At 47.7% G+C, this 20123-nt stretch overlaps 1 protein-coding gene across 2 annotated transcripts; it reads right to left on the reverse strand.

Moving 5' to 3' along the window:
- Window positions 1-1691: 1691 nt before the first annotated feature.
- Window positions 1692-19845, reverse strand: Eef1akmt1 (EEF1A lysine methyltransferase 1). 2 transcript variants are annotated; one of them, XM_006988431.4, is made up of 5 exons: window positions 19786-19845; window positions 15674-15836; window positions 7935-8017; window positions 3292-3572; window positions 1692-2579 (listed from the first exon to the last, which is right to left on the reverse strand). In XM_006988431.4, the coding sequence occupies exons 2-5, from the start codon at window positions 15815-15817 to the stop codon at window positions 2443-2445; spliced, it is 645 nt and encodes a 214-aa protein (XP_006988493.1). In that variant the 5' UTR covers window positions 15818-15836; window positions 19786-19845; the 3' UTR covers window positions 1692-2442. The 2 variants fall into 2 exon arrangements, with proteins under 2 accessions (XP_006988493.1, XP_042140872.1); XM_042284938.2 differs by lacking the exon at window positions 19786-19845 and adding an exon at window positions 18606-19766.
- Between the last annotated feature and the right edge of the window lie 278 nt (window positions 19846-20123).

A 20123-nucleotide genomic window follows, 5' to 3' on the forward strand; every position in this document is an offset into this window, starting at 1 on the left:
GATGCAGCTATTGTTTAAAGAACATTTTAGACAACATAATAGCACGTGCCAGGTGTCTCAGAAAAGCAGCACTTCTTAGAGTGACACCATCTGGGAATGTGACAACCAAGGTCTAAGGACCTCCTGGTCTCTGAGCATGGACTCCAGTCCCTGGCCTCTGCCTCTGGGTTGGCCAGGACAGGCTGGATTCGCCTGTGGTAGCAAGTCCATTTCTTCTGGTGCTGTATCAGGGTTCCTATTGCCGAGACGAAACACCAGGACCAAAAGCAACTTGGGTGGAAAGGGTTGATCTGGCTCACATTTCCCATCGATGTTCATCACCGAAGGAAGTCAGGACAGGAACTCAAACCGGGCAGGAACCTTGAGCAGGAGCAGATGCAGAGGCCATGGAGGGGTGCTGCTTACTGGCTTGCTCCCCATGGTTTGTTCAGCTTACTTTCTTATAGAACCCAGGACCACAGCCCAGGGATGGCACCACCCACCATGGGCTGGGCCCTCCCCCATCAATCACTAATTAAGAAAATGCCCTACAGCTTGCCTGCAGCCTGGTCTTCTGGAGGCGTTTTCTCAATGGAGGCTCCCTCCTCTCTGATGACGACAGCTTGTCTCATGATGGCATGAACTAGCCCACACAGGTGTCCAACCCCCGGGCTCATCTCTCCTCCTCCGAAGGTCAGCTGAGGTACTGTCCAAGTCAAGGGCTAGCTGCTGGAGCAACTTCCACCCGGAGAACGCTGGTCAGTGTGAGGGTGGGGGACACAGAACAAGCGATGTGTTGGCCAAATGACATTCTTTTGGTCAAAGCAAGTTATCCTGTCCCAGAGAGACAGGTGGATTTTTTTTTTTTTTTTTTTTGAATTTTGACCGTAGGTCTCAAAAGTTACCAAACCACCAGAGGGACCTTATGTACTTACTCTTGTTTCCGGTGAGGGGTGTGGTACAGAAACTGCCAACATGACCGCTCCATTAGGGGAAAGGTTTTTACTGTGGGTAAGAGAGAGACTCTATCCAGAGGCATAGAGAAAGGAAAGCAGACTGGACATGGCCAGGGCTGTGGAAGTGGAAGAGAACAGTGGAGATAGCAAGAGACAGAGCAGCGTGAGAGAACTGGAGAGCAGAGACCAGAGCGCAGTGTGAGTAGTGAGACAGTGGGTGTGGGGGGACGGACAGACGGACACAGGGATAGGGGGACAGGTCATGTGGGTTAGAAGGACAAGTAGCCGGGACAAGGGCTCCTTTGGGGGATGGAAAGCCACTTTCACAAGTTCCCCAGGTAGCTGGCTTTTATCTGCCCACCAGAAATCCTCCTGTAGTCCAGCTGGAGCTCATTCTAGACATACGGAGGGTCTGAGACCCAACACCCTGAAAGCAGCATGTTGGGTAACTGTAGTGTGATGTCACAGCCTGGAAAATGGCAATGACTGTCCCTGGATGCCATTTGGAGTCAGCCAGATTCACGTGCACCATGTAATGTGATCACAAGCAGATCTGTGAAACTACCGCTGCAGAAAAGGACAGAACATCCCGGTACCACAGAGAATGGCCCTTGGTGGCCACACTCGGCCTCCTTTGCCATGTCCCCTCCTGATCCCTGTCACTGCTGTGCTGTTCTCCATTCTCAGACATTGTGACTGGAAACAGCGAGTGTGGGCTTTTGCGCTCAGCATGATGCCCCTTAAGATCTCTCCAAATTCTCCTTATCCATGGTTTTATTTGGAGACAGAGTGACTCAGGGTGATCCCAAACTTACAACCCTCCTGCCTCAACCTCCCTGGTGCTGGGATTACAGGCAGGTGCCACCTTCTACCTGGCAGTTGTCCCCTGACCTGGGGTATGGGTGGATGTAAACAGCTTTTCACAGCAAGGGTCCAGCACCCCCAGCTCGGTTGGTTGGTTGTGGAGTCTGGCTTGGCACTGCCATCCCCTCACAGTCTGGAGTGAGGTGCCGAGCTGGGCCACATGCTGGGACAGCAGGGCTACATTCCATCAGGACTCTCAGAGCTGAGAGGGAGGTTGAACCCGGGAGGAGCTGGAACACTGGTTGCTTGGATCATCAACCTGCTCTGTGGAGGCAGGTCAGGTCTCTAAGAAGCTTCCAGAGCACTCCCAGTCCACTGGGCAGGCAAAAGCTGCCCATGTTATGGAAACTTCTAGCAGAGGCCAAGGTCCTGTGCCATTCAGGAGGCCTGTTCTGTTTTCACAGGTGCTGAACAATTAGACAGCTTCTGACATTTCTCTCTACTCAAGTCCATGGACCTGGTTTGTGTAAGAATCCCAACTTCATTACCGAAACAGCAGTAAGACATTTTAGTTTGAAAATTAAGCCAGGAGAGTCCCAGTCCAGGGCAGAGTGGGGGAGGTCACATGTCAACAGAAAGAGAGTAAACCAGGAAGGGAATGTGTTCCTCCGAGTCCTTTATTGTCACATGTTGCCATGTGAATTTAGGTTTCATAGTCCAGACCAGAATCGTAGTTCGTGTAACAGCGGAAGTCGTTGGCCAGGTTTCGGGAGTGCTCTGGAATAAACTTACACATCTTCACACCGAGAAGCTGAGCAGCCTGCTCTTCCATGATGGCTCCTGTGAAGAACAAAGCGAGCGAGCTGAGAGTCAAAGGCACCTACACCTGGGCTCTAGATGAAACCCCTGAATAGTTGGGGGACAGTCTCACTGTATTTATTTATTTATTTATTTATTTATTTATTTATTTATTTATTTATTTATTATTCTTTTAATTTATGTGCATTAGTGTTTCGCCTACATGTATGTCTGTGTGAAGGTGTCAAAAGCCTTGGAACTGGAGTTACAGACAGACGTGAGCTGCCACGTGAGTGCTGGGACTTGAACCTGGGTCCTCTGACAGAGCAGCCAGTGCTCTTAACTACTGAGCCACCTTTCCAGCCCCAGGATATAGTCTTTATATTCCTTTTTACTTCCTCTAACATGTTTGCAAAGTGCCTACTTTTCCCATTTATTTTTATTATGTGTATGTGTGTGTGGTGTGGTGCATAGATGTGCTATGTGTGTAGTGCATGTATGTGCCCATAATGGTGGTGGCTACTAAAAAGAATAGCGAACGTATCCACGGGCGTTGAGTCGGACCATGTTAAACACGTCATGTGTACTACGCCACTCAATTCACAATGGCCCTCTGGGGCAAGGGAGGTCACATAATTTGGCTAAGGTCATACATACAGTAAGTGGCAGATTCAGAACCCGGTTCTGAGATCTCTGGCAACCCTAAAAGCCAGCACCCTGACGGGGCTTACAGGATGTGAGGGGCAGCACCCACCTGTGCACAGCAGAACTTTGCCCCGAGTCAGGAACCGGATTGTTTGGGATGTCTTCCTGAGACATTCCTCAGACAGGTAAGGGGGATCGGCAACCACGATGTCAAAGCTGTGCTCGGCGACTCTTCCGGGTAAGTCCAGTGGACTGTTGTAATCATAGAAGACAAATTCCTCCCCATATATGGCGAATCTCTTGTCATACTCAAAGATGTATACAGAGATGTCTCCCCCATGCAGCTCCCGGAGCTTCTGATACACGCTGGGTGCACTCACGCATGCGATTCTGGAAGCGAGGGTATAACCTGAGATCATGAATGGTGCCAATAATAACTTTTAAAAGTCTCTGTGCTCAGATTTCATCTTTTTTTCTGATTCTAGGAAAAAAGTATTCTAATTCGGTTCCACTTAAAACTTAAAAGAACATTCCTTACACCCTTACTGAATGCATTAACCAGAGTTCCACATACAGGAAACTTACATACATTCAGTTATTTACAAGCTATACCTCCATATAATACATTTGCATCCATGTAAAGACTATGACTTATTTCACTGAATGTATTTGTGACTTTTGCATCTGATCCCTTTTTAAAATAACTAACATGTAATACGCTTATTCCCTAAAAGGCAGTTCATATGATGGTTTAAGGTTAGAAGTTTATTTTGGCCAGACAGTGGTGGCACATGCCTTTAATCCCAGCACTCAGGAGGCAGAGCCAGGTGGATCTCTGTGAGTTCGAGGCCAGCCTGGTCTACAGTGAGTTCCAGGACAGGATCCAAAACTACACAGAGAAATCCTGTCTTGAGAAAACAAAACAACAATTAAAAATTAGTGGGAAAACCCAACATATCAAAGAAAATACTATCACCAAATGTTTCAGCTTCAACCTCAAATGTCTTACAGACATTTGTATGGTGTTGTTTGGTTTTGTTTTTTCGAGACAGGGTTGTTCTGTGTCACCCTGGCTGTCCTGGATCTTGTTCTGTAGACCAGGCTGGCCTCGAACTCAGAGATCTGCCCAAATGCTGGGATTAAAGGTGTGGACTACCACTGCCCAGCTGAAATGCATATGTTTAGAGCCTTGGTCTCTGGTCATTAGAAGGGGGCCGTGAGGAAGCTGGGTCATTGGGAACATGCTTGGCTTTGGTTCCTGGCTACCTCTGCCATAAGTGCTGCTTCCCACAGGCCAGCTCACCATAACCAAAACCTCCAAACCCATGAGCCCGAATCAGCCATTATCTCAAGTGTTTATCAGTAGTTGGAAGCCAACAAGCTAAGAAAAACCAAATAAACAGCAATGTAAAATCAAAGACAGAGAAAATAAGACTTCCAGCTGAGGAAGACACATGGGACACACTATTCACATGAGTCCCATGTGTCCCCCATCAAAGTCCACTACACAAACAGTAAAATTTTGTTTTGTTTTGTTGTTTAGGAAGAAATTTCTGAGAGCAAAGGGAAAAGGGCAGGGGAGTAAGTAGCTACACTCAAGAGTAAACAGGTGCGGTGGTTGGCTCACTGGCGCAAGCAGTTAGAGCTGGCAGGAGCAGCCAGGAGAGCTGAGCAGTGCCTGGCTCCCATCACAGCATCCCCAGGGGCTCCGGGGAACGCAGACCCAGGAGACTCAAGCCATGAGAGTGAAGGTGAGGCTAAAAACAGAAGCTGTGAAAGATCTATTCAAGACACAGTCTGTTCCCAGGCTTCTCTTTCATATCCCCATGCGCTGAGGTAACTGGAGAAAACTGGAGGAATGTTCTGCGGCCTGGGGGATGTCTGGGAGGGAGTGCCGGACACAGACGACCGAAAGGTACCCTGTGGAGATCAGAAGAGGGCTAGTGGGAGAGCAAGGTCCTGGACCCCAATGCCAGCACCATGGGTCGCAGGCGAAGATGAGAAGGTCCAAGGGTCACAGTAAACCAACTGGCCGCGGGACTCCCTCCAGACATTGAAGGCTGCTGGCCTGGACCTTCAACCAACACACAGGAAACGCTCAGAGGCTTCCTGGGAAACAGCTCGTCCTGATCCCTCACTACAGAGACCCAGCAAAAAGAGGGATGGGGTGCAGCTCACTGGGGGTCCCTGAAATGACTCCACAGCACACACCACCCTTAGGTCAACTCTCCTAGTTTTTAAGTGTTCCAGCTACCCTTAGGAATGAAGGAAAAGGCAGAGCTCAGCCAACATGCAAGGAGAACATCTAATACCACATATAAGGGAAATTACTGCAGCATCAACAGAGGGTGCGCAGGAAGGAGACATTACTCGTGTGTTGAAGACTTAGTACTCCGCTGGGTGTCATTCTGAGGAGTGGATACTTTAGAGGAAGCAGGTCACTGGGGATGGGCCTTTGAAGGGCACCCCTTGCCCAGGGACCCATCCTCTGTTTGTCTGCTTCCTGGCTGCCAAGAGGTACCACTCTGCTGTATTCGAGCTCTGAAATGAAGCCAGCACACCTCCAACTGAACTGTCTGCAACCATCATCCAAGAGAAATCCTGTCACTCTCTCAAGTGTTCACCACAGAACACAGAAGATACAAGCTGAGGATTCGTCCCGAAAATCTGGGTAGAGACAACTGGTTTTTAAAAAAAGGGGAGTGGGGTGAGTGGATCAGGTTCCACTCTCAAATAACACAAGTTCCAAGAAAAGGAACAGAAAACAAAGACACACACACAGCAGGAGTGATGTAAGAAATAACTCAAGAAACCTCCCAAATTAAACATGAGCCACATGAATGAAGGGCCACCACAGGGTCCAGTGTGGGAGAGGAAGTTGCACATCAAGACACTGAATACCAGAGATTAAGAGACAATCCTAAACATGCAGTGGGTAGGGAGGGAGAAAGCAGATTTTCTACATAGGGTCAAAATGTTAGATTTCTTTTTTTCTTTTTGAATGTTGGGTTTCTTAACGGAATAACATTTTCAAAAGCCAGAATTAGACACTCAGCAAAACTATTATAGTCCAGAGAAAGAGGAAATCAAAACAATTTTCTGGCAAGTCCCTCTTCTGTGGAAGGCATGGGGTGTAACCTGCTTAGATGAGGATGCAGACTAGGAACTGGAGCTCAGAAATGGGGAGCCTAGAACAGAGCGGGCTGAAAGACCCCAGCATGCTGGCCAGGGAGTCCTCAGGAAGAGCTGAAGCAAAGCTAGAGGGGGGCCCTGGGAACACAATTTTTTTCCCTAAGAAGTTGTGCTGCGGGCCGCAAGTGCATGAAACAGATTCAGCTGTATATAATAAAGCTATACCTAGAAGGGTCAAGGAAATTCTTCTAGAGGAAAGTCAAATATCAAGGAATACTTGGTGATATTCAGCTTTTAATATATCAGCTGTCTTCTGCTATGACTTTCTTGTGTGCTCACATACTACTAGGCCACATGGCAAACAACTAAGCTTCTCAGACCCACTGCTGATCTACTAGGTAACACCCCCACAGAGCCCAGGAAACAGGTGGGCTGTGGATGCATAGCTTTGTTTCTTGTGCACATGAAGCTCGGACCATCCCTTTCCTTTAGGCCTAGTGGCATGCCAGAGCTATTGGCTCAAGATAAAAGAGTTTTTTGCCTAACCAGGTGCCGTAAAGACTGGAGCAGGATTCTTGGTCTGGTCAGAGTCCTGTGGCCAGAGAGGAAAAGAACAAGGCAGAGTTTCGATATATGGTAATGCAGACTGGCTCAGGCCAAGGAGTGAGGAGCAAGGAAAAGTTCTGCAGACTGTAGGAAAAGAGGAAGGAGAGGTGGAGGAAGGAGGAACGGAAGATGAGGATGAGGTCGAGAGCGTAAGAGCTTAGCTATTACTAGGACTACGAGAGGACAGAAAAACAAGGGACAGAGAAGAACTGAGTGTCAGGACGGAGCTGAAGCTGTGTAGACAGAAGTTTGTTACAGAGAGATAAAGTAAACAGACATGAGAAATTGGCATACACAGATTCTTTTCCCTCAGATAACCCCACGCTGGATGGAGCGTCTTCCCCAGGACTCTGGGAACATTCCGACAAAGTTGAAGATGTAGCTTGCTCTAAAGTCCTCGCCCAGCATGTACAACACCCTGCATTGATCCCTAATGCTGCAAAAGTGGAGTTGGGAGTGGTCACATGTATGATCGCAGGTCTTAGGAGATGGACTGCATAAAAAGTTTGAGGCTAGCCTGGGCTAGATGAGGCCCTGTCTTGGAGAGAAGGGTGGGAGAGTGAGAGAGACGCTATACTGAATAGATTTCCCAGTGTTCCCTCGACTTTGTACTGGAGCAGTTCTGAGTGAGCCATGAGCTGCAAACCATGTGACAATATTTACATATTATAATCCAGACTTTTAAGAAACCATCTCATTTAGGAAGGATATTAAAAATATTTATGGCTGGGCAGCACTGGCTTGTGCCTTTGATCCCAGCACTCGGGAGGCAGAGGCAGGCAGATCTCTGAGTTCGAGGCCAACCTGGTCTACAGAGCAAGATCCAGGACAGGCACCAAAACTACAGAAAAACCCTGTCTCAAAAAACCAAAAAAAAAGAAAGAAAAAAAAAACAAAACAAACAAATTCATTTATACATTCATCTGTGCCTCATAAGTGTCAAGATTGTGTTTCCATGTGTCCCTCAAACTAATTTCAACTAGAAAAGAGGAAGAAACAAAAGTTGAATCTCACCTGCCACCTTCTCCAGCAGCAGCGATGGCTTCCTGTGCCAGCCGCAAAGCAGTGTCCTGACTGTACCAGAACTGGCTCAGCTGCTGTAACGGGAACAGGATGACAGGCTCAGAATTCACTTCTTCAGCGTCTACCTCCTAAGCCAGTTCACATACATTTAACCTGTCACCAGCTCGCTTTCCCTGTAAGTTATTTAAAACTGGTACAAAGCCCCAGTGTATCGACAGAATCTACACACTGAGTATCAGGGGCTGCGAGTGTCATAGAGATAACGCCAACAACCAGCCAGTGTTCTCTTGAGGGCAGAACATACCCACCCGAACCTGGTTAGACTTCCAGAGTCAACCACCATGGAGAAGAATCCAGACTCACAGGACAGCGTGCTGAAGACCCCTGTGGCCAGTCAGTAGTGCCCATGGCTCCTTTGACCTTACCTCCTCCATGTGTCCTGAGTTACGTGCTGTGTTCCTCACAGCACGTAACTTTGCTTTTAGTCTTACTGTTTGGTTTCATACTGATGGGTGACTTTCTTTACATTTCTGGGGGTTCCTACTTACATATTTGCTGTGGGATGTTCTGTATGTCCTGTGGGAGCCCTTCTTGGGTTCTTTGTGGCGTTACCCAGCAGGTCCCCATAGAGGATGATTAGGACCATGGGCCTGAGTGCAGGTGTCTGAGATGGTCTGCACTTGGCTGTGCTGGGGGATGGTCTGTATGTCAAGTTGTTCTGATTGATCAATAAATAAAACCTGATCGGCTGTGGCTAGGCAGGAAGGATAGGCGGGACTAACAGAGAGGAGAAATAAAAGGACAGGAAGGCAGAAGGACTGACTGCAGCCGCCGCCATGACAAGCAGCATGTGAAGATGCCGGTAAGCCACCAGCCACGTGGCAAGGTATAGATTTATGGAAATGGATTAATTTAAGATAAAAGAACAGTTAGCAAGAAGCCTGCCACGGCCATACAGTTTGTAAGCAATATAAGTCTCTGAGTTTACTTGGTTGGGTCTGAGCGGCTGTGGGACTGGCGGGTGACAGAGATTTGTCCTGACTGTGGGCAAAGCAGAAAACTCTAGCAACACATATTCGTATTATAAGTGAAGGATGATGCTAATGTGGGAAAGCAGCCTGGTCTTCCTCTGTGGCCAGCGCATTTCTCCACCTCTCTCCCCTAGGATGTCCATGCTGTCATGCAGAGTCTGACTGAAAATCTGTTCAAGGTCTGAGGATGTAGGTCAGTGCTTGCCTGGCATGTGTGGGGCCCCAGGCTCTAGAAGATTATTTGTTAAAGTAATGAAAATCTGTCAAGAGCAAGAACCAGCTAAGAGCCTGCCAGGCAAAGAACAGGCACCCACAAAAATGCAGTGTATACCCCACACAGTAGACTTGGGTCCATCCAGAGGGACCTAGAAACTGACATGTGCTACAGTGTAGAACAGGTGTGTACTGGGAAACATGGAGTGGGAAAAAAGTCAGACTCAAAATCGCACTTGTTAGGTGAGTCCATTCCTATGAAATACCCAGAAGAGGCAACGGACAGGAACAGACAGGTTACTAGGGTTACCAGGCAGTGGGGGGACAGCCAGGGAGGCCATGACAGCTAAAGAGGAGAGGCGAGTTTCCTCCTGAGGCAGTGAAAATGTCCCGATGGCCTGGAGACAGGCTCAGCGGTTAAGAACACCTGTTGCCCTTGCAGAGAACCTGGGTTCCCTTCCCAGCACCCCCACGGTGGCTCACAGCCATCTACAACTGCAGTTCCAGGGGTCCAGTGCTCTGTTCTGCCCTCCTCGGGCAGCAGGCATGCACACGGTACACATACATCCATGTGAGCAAACACTCACACACACAGGAAGAAGTGGACGGTTCTGTAGTTTCCAGCGCTGGCTATTCTTGGCTCATGAGTACAGGGGGTGTTCATCCTCAGGTCTCACACAGACACTCCCAGCTTTGTTCATCCACAGCTCCCACACAGACACTCCCAGCTTTGTTCATCCATGGGTCTCACATAGAGACACTCCTTGTCTTGTCTCTTACCTTTATAAGCTAATTTTTTTTCGTTTGTTTGTTTGTTTGTTTGTTTGAGACAGGGTTTCTCTGTGTAGCTTTGCGCCTGTCCTGGATCTCACTTTGTAGTCCAGGCTGGCCTCGAACTCACAGAGACCCGCCTGACTCTGCCTCCCGAGTGCTGGGATTAAAGACGTGCGCCACCATCGCCCGGCTTGTAAGCTAATTCTATGTCATCAGTTTTATCCATGTTTCCTTACCCTAGATCATAAACACTGCATCTTCTCACTATTCTTACTTGAACACTTGAATCTATAGAGACATTAGTTCTGTGAACACACGATGAGGACTGAAGTTGGTTAAGTTGAGAGCAATGCAGCACCCGATACCTGCTGTCACTTCGGATGCTTTCTTCTGCAAATAGCCTTGCCCGCTGGGCTGTCTCCCTGGCCTCTGGGTATTTTTTCTGACCCTCCCACTAACCCAGTGTCTGCACTGAGACCTTTGCATTTTGCTATCACAATGCCTGTCACGGCAGCCATCACTGCGGCCTTAGAACGCTCTGTTTACTATTGCCCTAGCCTTGTTCGTTTATTTACTTATATTATTTTGGGGGGTTTTGGTGTGTGTGTGTGCACGTTGAGTGTGTGTGTGCTCACACACGTATGCACAGCCTGAGGCCAGAAGAGGATGTTTGATCCCTGGAGCTGGAGTTCCAAGCAGCCGTGAGCTGCCTGTAGGTGCTGGAAACTGAACTCAGGTCCTCTGGAAAATGCAAACACCTTAATTGCTAAGCCTAAACCATCCCTCTGGAAGCTATGGTTGCTTTGTGCGATGAGTGTTAATCATTATTTGGAGCTAAGGGCTTACACTTGCTCAGCCTGAGCTGGAACTTATTATGTAGCCCAGACTGATGTCAAGCTCACAGCTGATCCCCTGCCTCAGCCCCTCTAAAAGCTGACATGACAGGTATGAGCTACCACACCCAGCTAAATACTTTTCTTCTTCCTTTGGACTCCTGAAATCGAGTCCAGTGCCTTGTATGTGCCAGGCAAGCACTCCATTCCCAGCGCTAGTATTCACTGGTATTCTTGTTGTTAAGTACTGAGTGCAGGTGTCAAATCCAGGGCCTCACGCAGGTAAAGCAAGCTCTTTACCAACTGAGTCATATCCCCAGCCCTAGGTAAGATGTAGTCTTACTCCAGCTCCGGTCAAAGGGTTTATCTGGGAGGACTTACTAGTCATGGGTCAGCAGCCTTCAAAATTACAACTGAATTTGTTATTTCAAACAGCAAATGGTATGAAAGCACGCATGATTCTTTAAGTCAGTAACATTTCGGGCTAATGCAAACCAGCATTTTTATGTATTTCACATTCAGTCTGCACAGCACTGGCTGAATATTTACTAGTAAACACGAGATTCAAAATGTTTCCAAAGACAGAATGCACACGTACATTGACATGTACATATGAATTCACGTCTGTGTCTACATGGATTCTACATGGGTGGCTGGAGGAAAGGAGCCTCATCCCCTGCATCAGAGGCAGAGGACCGCATCCGCTCTCAAGCATCACAGAGGCAGAGGACCGTATCCGCTCTCAAGCATCCCGAGTCACAAGAGAGGTCTGCAGGGAGGCTCCAAACGACCCTATTCCTCATCAGCACTATTAGTGGCCTACAGTTTTGGTTCTCCTCACGTCATTCCACAAAATAAGAAAAATCTTTTCCTTTCCTTTTTCCTTTCTCTCTTTCCCTTTCTTCCCCACCGCCATTCAAAAACCATTGTTCCCCTTAACACCCACCTCCAAAGTCATGGAATTACTGAGCCTGTTCTTACTGTATTATAGGAACATGGCCTTATAAGCAACACCCCCCCCCCCACCAACTACTAGATTTACAATGAAAACTAAGCCTCCTATCACCCCACATCTCCTCACTCTCGGCCCCATTCGTCAGAAGCCGACATCTTCAGTTCTTGGCTTTCCACCCTGTCACCCACCTCTAAATGCTGTGTTTAAACTCTATCTCCAGGCCGATCTAGTTCTTTGGCGTCCTGTGCTCCCTCATACTCACTCCCTCCCTTATCATCTCCATGGAGGTGAAATCCACATTTGGATAACTGGAACCAACACTGTTGAGCCACTGAACAGACTGAGCACATGACTTCCCAGTGTGGTCATTTCCTTTTCCTAGTCAATACGTGCACGATTGCCCCATCCATTTATTATTTATTTAGAGACAGGGTCTCACATATCCCACACTGGCTTTGAACTCCCTATGCCGCCAAGAATGAGCTTGAAACATTTCATTCTCCTGCCCCGCCCCCCTCAAGTGCTGGGATTATAAGTGTGAGCCATCGTGTCCATTTTGTGACGTACTAGGGATGAATCCAGTTTCATGAATGCTAGCTAGGTGAGCGCTCCACCAATGAGCTGTCCTAAGTCCTTTGAATACAACCCTCTTCCTGCTGAGTATTCTACCATTCTGTCCCCCGCTCCCCCAGAGATCTCCTGGAAGACCAACGTTGTCCTGGTTTTCAGAAGGGCACCTCCCTGACTCGGTGTCAGCGTCATCTAGGCACCTTCTCCTGCTGTGTGTCCTACGGCGGCCACCTCCCGAGAGCTCACACCTTCCTTCCTTGGTGTCCTTGCTAGAGCAGACCTTTCTGTGGGGAGGGAGTGCCGCCAGTCTAAAATGTCTTACTTTGTCCTCACACTTGGCTGACAGCTTAGCTGACCGTATTTTTATCGGAATACTGACGGAATTTTAGATTTCTAGCTTTTTTTCTTCCCTCCCTCCTTCCTTTCAAGACAGAGTGTCATTATGTAGCCTTGGCTAGGTCTGGAACTCAGATACATCTGCCTCGGCCAACGCCCCCCTACCAGTGCTGGGATTAAAGGCAGCCGCCACCACAGCTAGCAATCCAGTTTTCTATGTAGCTGAGGATAACCCTAAGCTCCTGGACCTTCCTCTGCCTCCACCCTCCTGTGTGCTGGGTAACAGACATACATGTACGACCTAAACTTCTAGTTTCTGTCTTTCTTTTCTGTTGTTGTTGTTTATTTTTATTTTTTTGTGATTGGTATTTCAAGATAGAGTTTCTCTGTGTAGCCCTGGCTGTCCTGGGACTTGCTCTGTAGCCCAGGCTGGCCTCGAATTCACAGAGCTCCACCTGCCTCTGCCTCCCGAGTGCTGGGGTAACAGACGCGTACCACCAAGTACAGCTCTGAAGTTCTGGTTTCTAATCAAGTTATTGAGAGGGGCAACGAGGCTCTGATCCTAAGATTCTAGGATGGCCTGCTCTTCCTGGGGGAAGGGTTGGGATCTTCTTTCGTGTGTGTGGCATGTGTCTGTCAGCACTGGATGCCTCCCCAAACGTTCCTCACCTTACTATTATTTTTTTGACAAGATGCTCACTAAAGGTGGGGCTCATCAATTTGGTTAGATTAGCTGGCCAGGAAGTTCTAGGGGGTCCTCGAGTGTCCACCCCCACACCCCCCCCCAGTGCTAGGATCACAAGTGTGCATCACCCCTCGAAGCTGTTTACCTGGTGCTGAAGCTGAACTCAGGTCCTCATGGCTACATGATACGTACTTTACTAATGAGCCAATTCGCCAACCCCTCCCCTCCTGGATCTTCTTTACTATGCACATCCAGAATTTTCTTGCTTTTCTTGTGTCTCTGTGTGTATGCACATGTTTGTGTATACATGTGCACGTGTGTGTTTATTGCTAGATATGGAATACAGGAATACATGTGTGGAATACATGTTAGGCAGTGGTCTACCAATGAGCTATATTCCCAGTCCTTGGTTATTTTTGTTTATTTGTTTTAGAGATGGGGGTATCTCGGTATAATTCAGGCCAGCTTTGATCTAATGATCCTCCTGTCTCAACCTCCTGAGTGCTGGAAATAAAGAAGTTCCCTGCCCCTAAATGAAAGTCCCCAAATTAGATAAGTGACAATAAAGAGAAATAATAAGAAGTAAGTTTTTGTTCATGCTTTTATATATTTTATACAATAGCTATTACTTTTAGAGTCAGAAAATAAGTATGTAAATGCAATATTCTAAATAGTAAGCAGGAGAAAAAGACCACCTAAATAATAATACTTCAAATTCATGCTGCTCATCCACAGAAGAGCAAGCTAAAAGGGAAAAACACATAGAGAAGTCAGGTGTGGGGGCACAGCTGGAATCCCAGCACCTGGAGGTAGAGGCAGAAGAGCAGGAGTTCAAAGCCAGCCCTGAACAAAACAACAAATAAAAATACACAAGGACTGGGGGTGCACTAGGTGTGACGGTGCACGCCTTTAATCCAGCACTCTGGAGGCAGAGGCAGGTGGATCTCTGTGAGTTCAAGGCCAGCCTGGACTACAGAGTGAGTTCCAGGACAGCCAGGGATACACAGAGAAACCCTGTCTTCAAAAACCAAAAACCAAAACCAAACCACAAGACGGAATCCATGAGAAAGGTGTCTGATTGGGTAGAACCCCTGGAGCAAAGGAAAAGGGCCATTTTTATACCATAGTTTTAAGTGAGGGTGGAGGATGGTCAGAAAGATCTATTTATCTAAAAAATAAAAAGTATTGAAAAAACAAAACAAGATATAAAACCTTTCTCCACTTACCAAGTGACAGGGTGTTACTTCGAAATCAGCAGAGACAAATTTGAGGCTTTGTTACTCAACTTATGGTAGAGGTTTCCCTCAACAGTTTTAGTTTTTTGGGTTTTTTTCTTTGATTTTTTTCAAGACAAGGTTTCTCTGTGTAGTTTTGGTGCCTGTCCTGGATCTCACTTGGTAGACCAGGCTGGCCTGGAACTCACAGAGACCTGCCTGGCTCTGCCTCCCGAGTGCTGGGATTCAAGGTGTGTGCCACCACGGCCCAGCCAGTTTTAGTTTTTTACTTCCTACTTCTTTTTTAGTTTACCTTTTTGAGGCAAGGGCTTGCTATGTGTCCCAGGCTATCCCTAAACTCACTATATAGCCTAGGGACCTCAGGCTGCTTGATCCTCCTGCCTCTGCCTCCTGGGTGCTAGGATTACAAGATGCACCATTGCCCTAGTACCTACTTTTTGTTTTGTTTTGTTTTGTTTTTCAGACCTGAGGACCAAATCCAGGGCCTAGCAAGTGCTCTACCACTGAGTTAAATCCCCATCCCCTTGTTTTGTTTGTGTGTGTGTGTGTGTGTGTGTGTGTGTGTGTGTGTGTGTGTGTTGTTTTTTCGAGACAGGGTTTCTCTGTGTAACAGTTCTGGCTGTCCTGGAACTCAATTTGTAGGTCAGACTGGTCTTGAACTCACTGGCTACAAAATACAAAAATGTATAAAACTAAAAATTATCCTATTCTTAAAAATTCTTCCATCGATTTTTCATTATATGTTAGGTCAGCTACCCCTTTCACTGAAACAATGTATTTTAGGATTGTTGGGTTCTATGAAAACCAACAGGGTGTGCTTCTACCCAAGGACAAAGCACAAGTTACTTATGGACATGACACTATTATCCCACTTCCTGCAAAACTCCTACCCCTCCTCTGGTCACCAGCCAGCCTGCCCGTCAGAGGCAGGAAAATCTGCGCATACTGTCCTAGGACGCCGCTGTCTGCTTCCTGCCCTTGCTCCCTACAGAGTTCTCAGTTCTGAATGACAGGCAGCAGAGGGAAAGGCAGACAAACACTGACATGGCAATGGTAAGGGCCACACTGCTATTTCCCGACAGGGATGCCTTTACTTACCCAGTTCTCCTCTATTACCCCAACATTATATTTATCATCCCCCCCTGGGTTGAGGGATTGCTTCTGCTCAGCATAAAATTCCTGGAGAGCTGCTAAGGCGTGGGAAGAGAGCTGGGGTATATCATCATCTTCTGAATCACTCATTTCACAAACTGTCTATGACCTGCAGAACAAGAATGAATATATGTTGTATAGACTTGTTTACTGTGCTCGCAAAATAACAATGAGAACAATTAAACACAAAACAATGACCCAAACAGAAGTGATCCCCCCCCCCCCCCCCCCCCCCCCCCCCCCCCCCCCCCCCCGCATCGAGACAGGGTTTCTCTGTGTAGCCCTAGCTGTCCTGGATCTCACTCTGTAGACCAGTCTGGCCTCAAACTCACAGAAATTTCCCTGCCTCTGCCTCCTGAGTGCTGGGATTAAAGGTGTGCCTCACCACTGCCTGGCAAGAAGTGGATTTTAAACAGAAAGCATACATACATATCTAGCTTTCCAGGGCTGGTGGGATGGCCTAGCAGGTGAAATCTCTGGCTATGCAACCCTGATAACCCGAGGTCAGTCTTTGGGATCCCTGTACAAACAGCCAGACGAGGGGCTAGAGAGACAGCCCAGCAGTGGAGCACTGGCCGCTCTTCCAGAGGACCTGGTTCAGCACCCACATGGCAGCCCACAAGTTAGTAACCCCAGTCCCAGGGGATCTGCTGCCCACTTCTGGCCTTGACTGGCACCAGGCACACATGTGCAGACATATATTAAGGCAAATACTCATATGCATAAAATACAAATAAATACAATCTAAAACAAACAACAACAAAAAGATGAGGTGGCTTGCATATGACATCCCAACCTCAGAGGGTAGAAACACGAGATGGATGCAGCAAAAATGAGAGAAACCTTGAAATAAGGAAGGGTAGTCAGGAGCGGGGTGTGTGTGTGTGTGTGTGTGTGTGTGTGTGTGTGTGTGTGTGTATGTGTGTGTGTATGTGTGTGTGTGTGTGTGTGTGCACATCTTTAATCCCAGCACTTGGGAGGCAGAGGCAGGTGGTTCTCTGAGTTTGGCCTGGTCTACATAGCCAGTTCCAGGCCAGCCAGGGTTACAAAGAGACACTCTCAGAAGCCAAAAACAAACAAACAGGCAGACAGGACTCCGCCCTCCACACCTGCAGACACAAGGAGCGCTAATCAAAGCTCTCCTCCTATTCTTCTTCTGTGTCTTTCTTTCCCGGTGGTCTTTAAGATTTTCTACTTCTTTCTGCCGAGTTGCACTTTCTACATGTTTCTAGCACTTCGGGTTTACTGAGGTTCTTCTATCTGTGGGGTTTCCAGTTTTTCAGCACGTTTGATAAAAACCTTGGCCATGTGGGTTCTGGGTATCAAACTCAGGGCAACCAGCTTGTCCACAAGAACTTTACCTACTGAAGCCTCTCACCAGCTCCCATCTTTGGCACTGCAGTTTCCATCTCTACAAGGAGGAGGTCTTTTCATATCTACACTTACTTTTTAACTGTGTGAGTGACTTCCCTCCATGTGTCTGTGCACCACATGGCTGCCTGGTGTCCACAGAAGGACCACTGTACTTTCCTACCTAGTGCCCAAACCCTTGGGAAACTTAGGGATACGCAGCCTAGACGTTCGTTAACTTCTTAAACCGAAGGTCATGCCCTCATAGATGAGGTTTCAAAATCAAATGCGTATGGGAGAGGTGCTGGCCTCCGTGCAACAACCAAAGTTAACTGAAGACCCAGCGCGGAAGGACTCTGTTGTCCTGAGCAGCACTCAGCTGCTGCACGGCACTTCCCTACACAGCATGAGCCACAGCGGCAAACTACACATCGCTTCACCACTGCCTCAGGGAAAAGAACTTCATCCAGCAGTCAGACAGCAACACATAAATAAATAAATAAATAAATAAATAAATAAATAAATAAATAAATAAATAAATAAATAAATAAATAAAACATGGTCTTAAACTCAGGATCCTGCTAAGAAACCTTTTTTTTTTTTTTTTTTTTTGGTTTTTCAAGACAGGGTTTCTCTGTGTATCCCTGGCTGTCCTGGATCTCACTCTGTAGACCAGGCTGGCCTTGAACTCACTGAGATCCGCCTGCCCCTGCCTCCCAAGTGCTGGGACTAAAGGCGTGTATCACCACACCCAGTTTTAAGAAACTTTTTATCAGGGCTGGAGTAATGGCTCGGTGGTTAAGAATACTGACTGCTCTTTCAGAGGACCTGGGTTCAATTCCCAGCACCCACGTGGCAGCTCACAACTATGTGTAATTCTAGTTCCGGGGGACCTGAGACCCTCAGATATACAAAAACACCTTTTTGTTGTCCCTCATACATAGGAATATATATGAGAAATGTAAAATAACCAAATCGAATATTTACTGATAGCAAGCATAAATTTTATTTAATTTTTTATGTGTTTGGTCGTTTATCTATCTAGTAAGACAGTGGTGGAAGACAGAAGTTTCTGTCATTACTTTTTCTTTTAAACTTTATGTGCATTGGTGTGAAGGTATCAGATCACCTGTAACTGAGTTACACAGTTGTGAGCTGCCATGTGGGTGCTGGGAATTGAACTCAGGTCCTCTGAAAGATCAGCCAGTGCTCTTAACCACTGAGCCATCTCTCCAGCCCACTAACCAATTTTTTTTTTCTTTTTTCTTTTCTTTTGAGGTGGGAAAGGAATACAGAAGACAGTTTCATTATGCAGCCCAGACTGTCCTGGAATTCACTATATAGCTTAGTCTAGCCTCAAACTCATGATCCTGCTGCCTCAGCTTTCCTGAGGCTGCAGGTATGTGCTATCCCATATGGCTGTTTTATATTGTTTTTTATAATAGCTAAGTGGATTTGTGAAATTCTGTTAGAGATTTTCAGGTCTGAAGGGGGCTGGGAAGTGCTGTGTTATTATCATTAAACTGACCTGGAGTCCTTCCTGGCTCATATTCTAGATCAGTGGTTCTCATGGGAAAAACTAGGAGTCACTCTTCTCCTAGAAGAAGCATTTGCAAACATCTGGAAACATTTTTGGTTGTCATAATCAAGGGCATTGCTGGCAAACTTTCTATAGTTCCCAAGATAGCCCCCCCACTTCAAAGACAGATCCAGCTCGAAATGTCCTTAGTGCTGAGTGGAGGAACTTCGGAGTCAAGGAAATGGCAATGTGGGGATTCTTCTATTAAGGCAGTGTGGCTCAGCGTCATGGGATGCAGGGAAGAGCCTGTTGAGGGCAGAAGTAGAACAGCACGTGGCAGTTTGCCTTGGCAGGAAAGGATGAAAACAAGGTAACAGGAGGATGGATACCAAGAGCAAAGGAGGTCTGCAATGAGCAACCGCTGCAGCAGGGATCTCTCTCTCTGTCTCTCTCTGTCTCTCTCTTTTGAGACATGGTTTCTTTGTATAGCCTTGGCTGTCCTGGAACTCACTCTGTAGACCAGGCTGGCCCCGAACTCAAGATCCGCCTGCCTCTGGGATTAAAGGCGCGTGCCACTACTGCCTGGCTATGAAAATCTCCTGCTTTCACATTCAGACAAGGCTCTTTGCCTGAGACGAGTCCTTCCATCTCACTTTCTACATAGTACTTAACCTGTCAAGTATTTATTTACTTTTTAAAGAAAGAATGTTGGGAGTGGTGATGCAGGTGTACGGACAGCAAGAGGAAGAAGGATGAATGAGTATCAGGCCAGCCTGGGCTACACTGTGACACCATCTCAAAAAGAAATACACCCCACCACAACCCGAGATAAAACTTCCACCGAGAAAGCATGCCATGAACACACAGCATGGTAAGTTAGGGTACAGCCAAGGCGGCTGTGTCCAGCACGTGCTCCCCTTCCCCGGCAGTCTTCCCGCTTCCGGTCGGAACACCATTTCGAGGGGACCATCGGCGGGACGCTAGGGCCTGTTTCCGGGTCACGGTGCCCAAATCCACGGACCCGGCAGAGCCGAGGCCCCCACTGGGAAAGTCTCGAAGGATCAGCGTGGACGGCAAGGCCCGCCGAGTCACCACTGACCGCACGCTGCCGCCACGGAACCCACCCGCGACCCCCCAAGCCACCTAACGCCCTCAGCCCGCTCCCGCGCCACTCGGCGCCCGCACTCACCACTGACACATGCGCAGTTGCCCCGGTGCGCAGACGCCGTGCAAGAGGCGGAGCCCGCTGCGTTTGCGCAGGCGCAGACCCGTCGGAGGCGGGCCTGAGGGTGTAGCCCCGCCCAGCCAGTTTAGATTCGGGATAGTCAGGCTGTTTCGCGCTAGGTTTGGTGTCCAGTCAGTCTTGCAATGAAAACACTGACAAAAACAACAAAGGCTTCATAATATTAATGGGATTCAGAAAATCTTCCAAACCCCTTAGTTTTTAAGCGCTTTTAGTGTTGAATGCGCATATAGTATATGAACACATTTCACCAACTACACTACCTAGCATGGTAGCTGGCACGC

The sequence above is a fragment of the Peromyscus maniculatus genome, chromosome 9 (genome assembly GCF_049852395.1).
Source record: "Peromyscus maniculatus bairdii isolate BWxNUB_F1_BW_parent chromosome 9, HU_Pman_BW_mat_3.1, whole genome shotgun sequence".
NCBI lineage: Eukaryota > Metazoa > Chordata > Mammalia > Rodentia > Cricetidae > Peromyscus > Peromyscus maniculatus.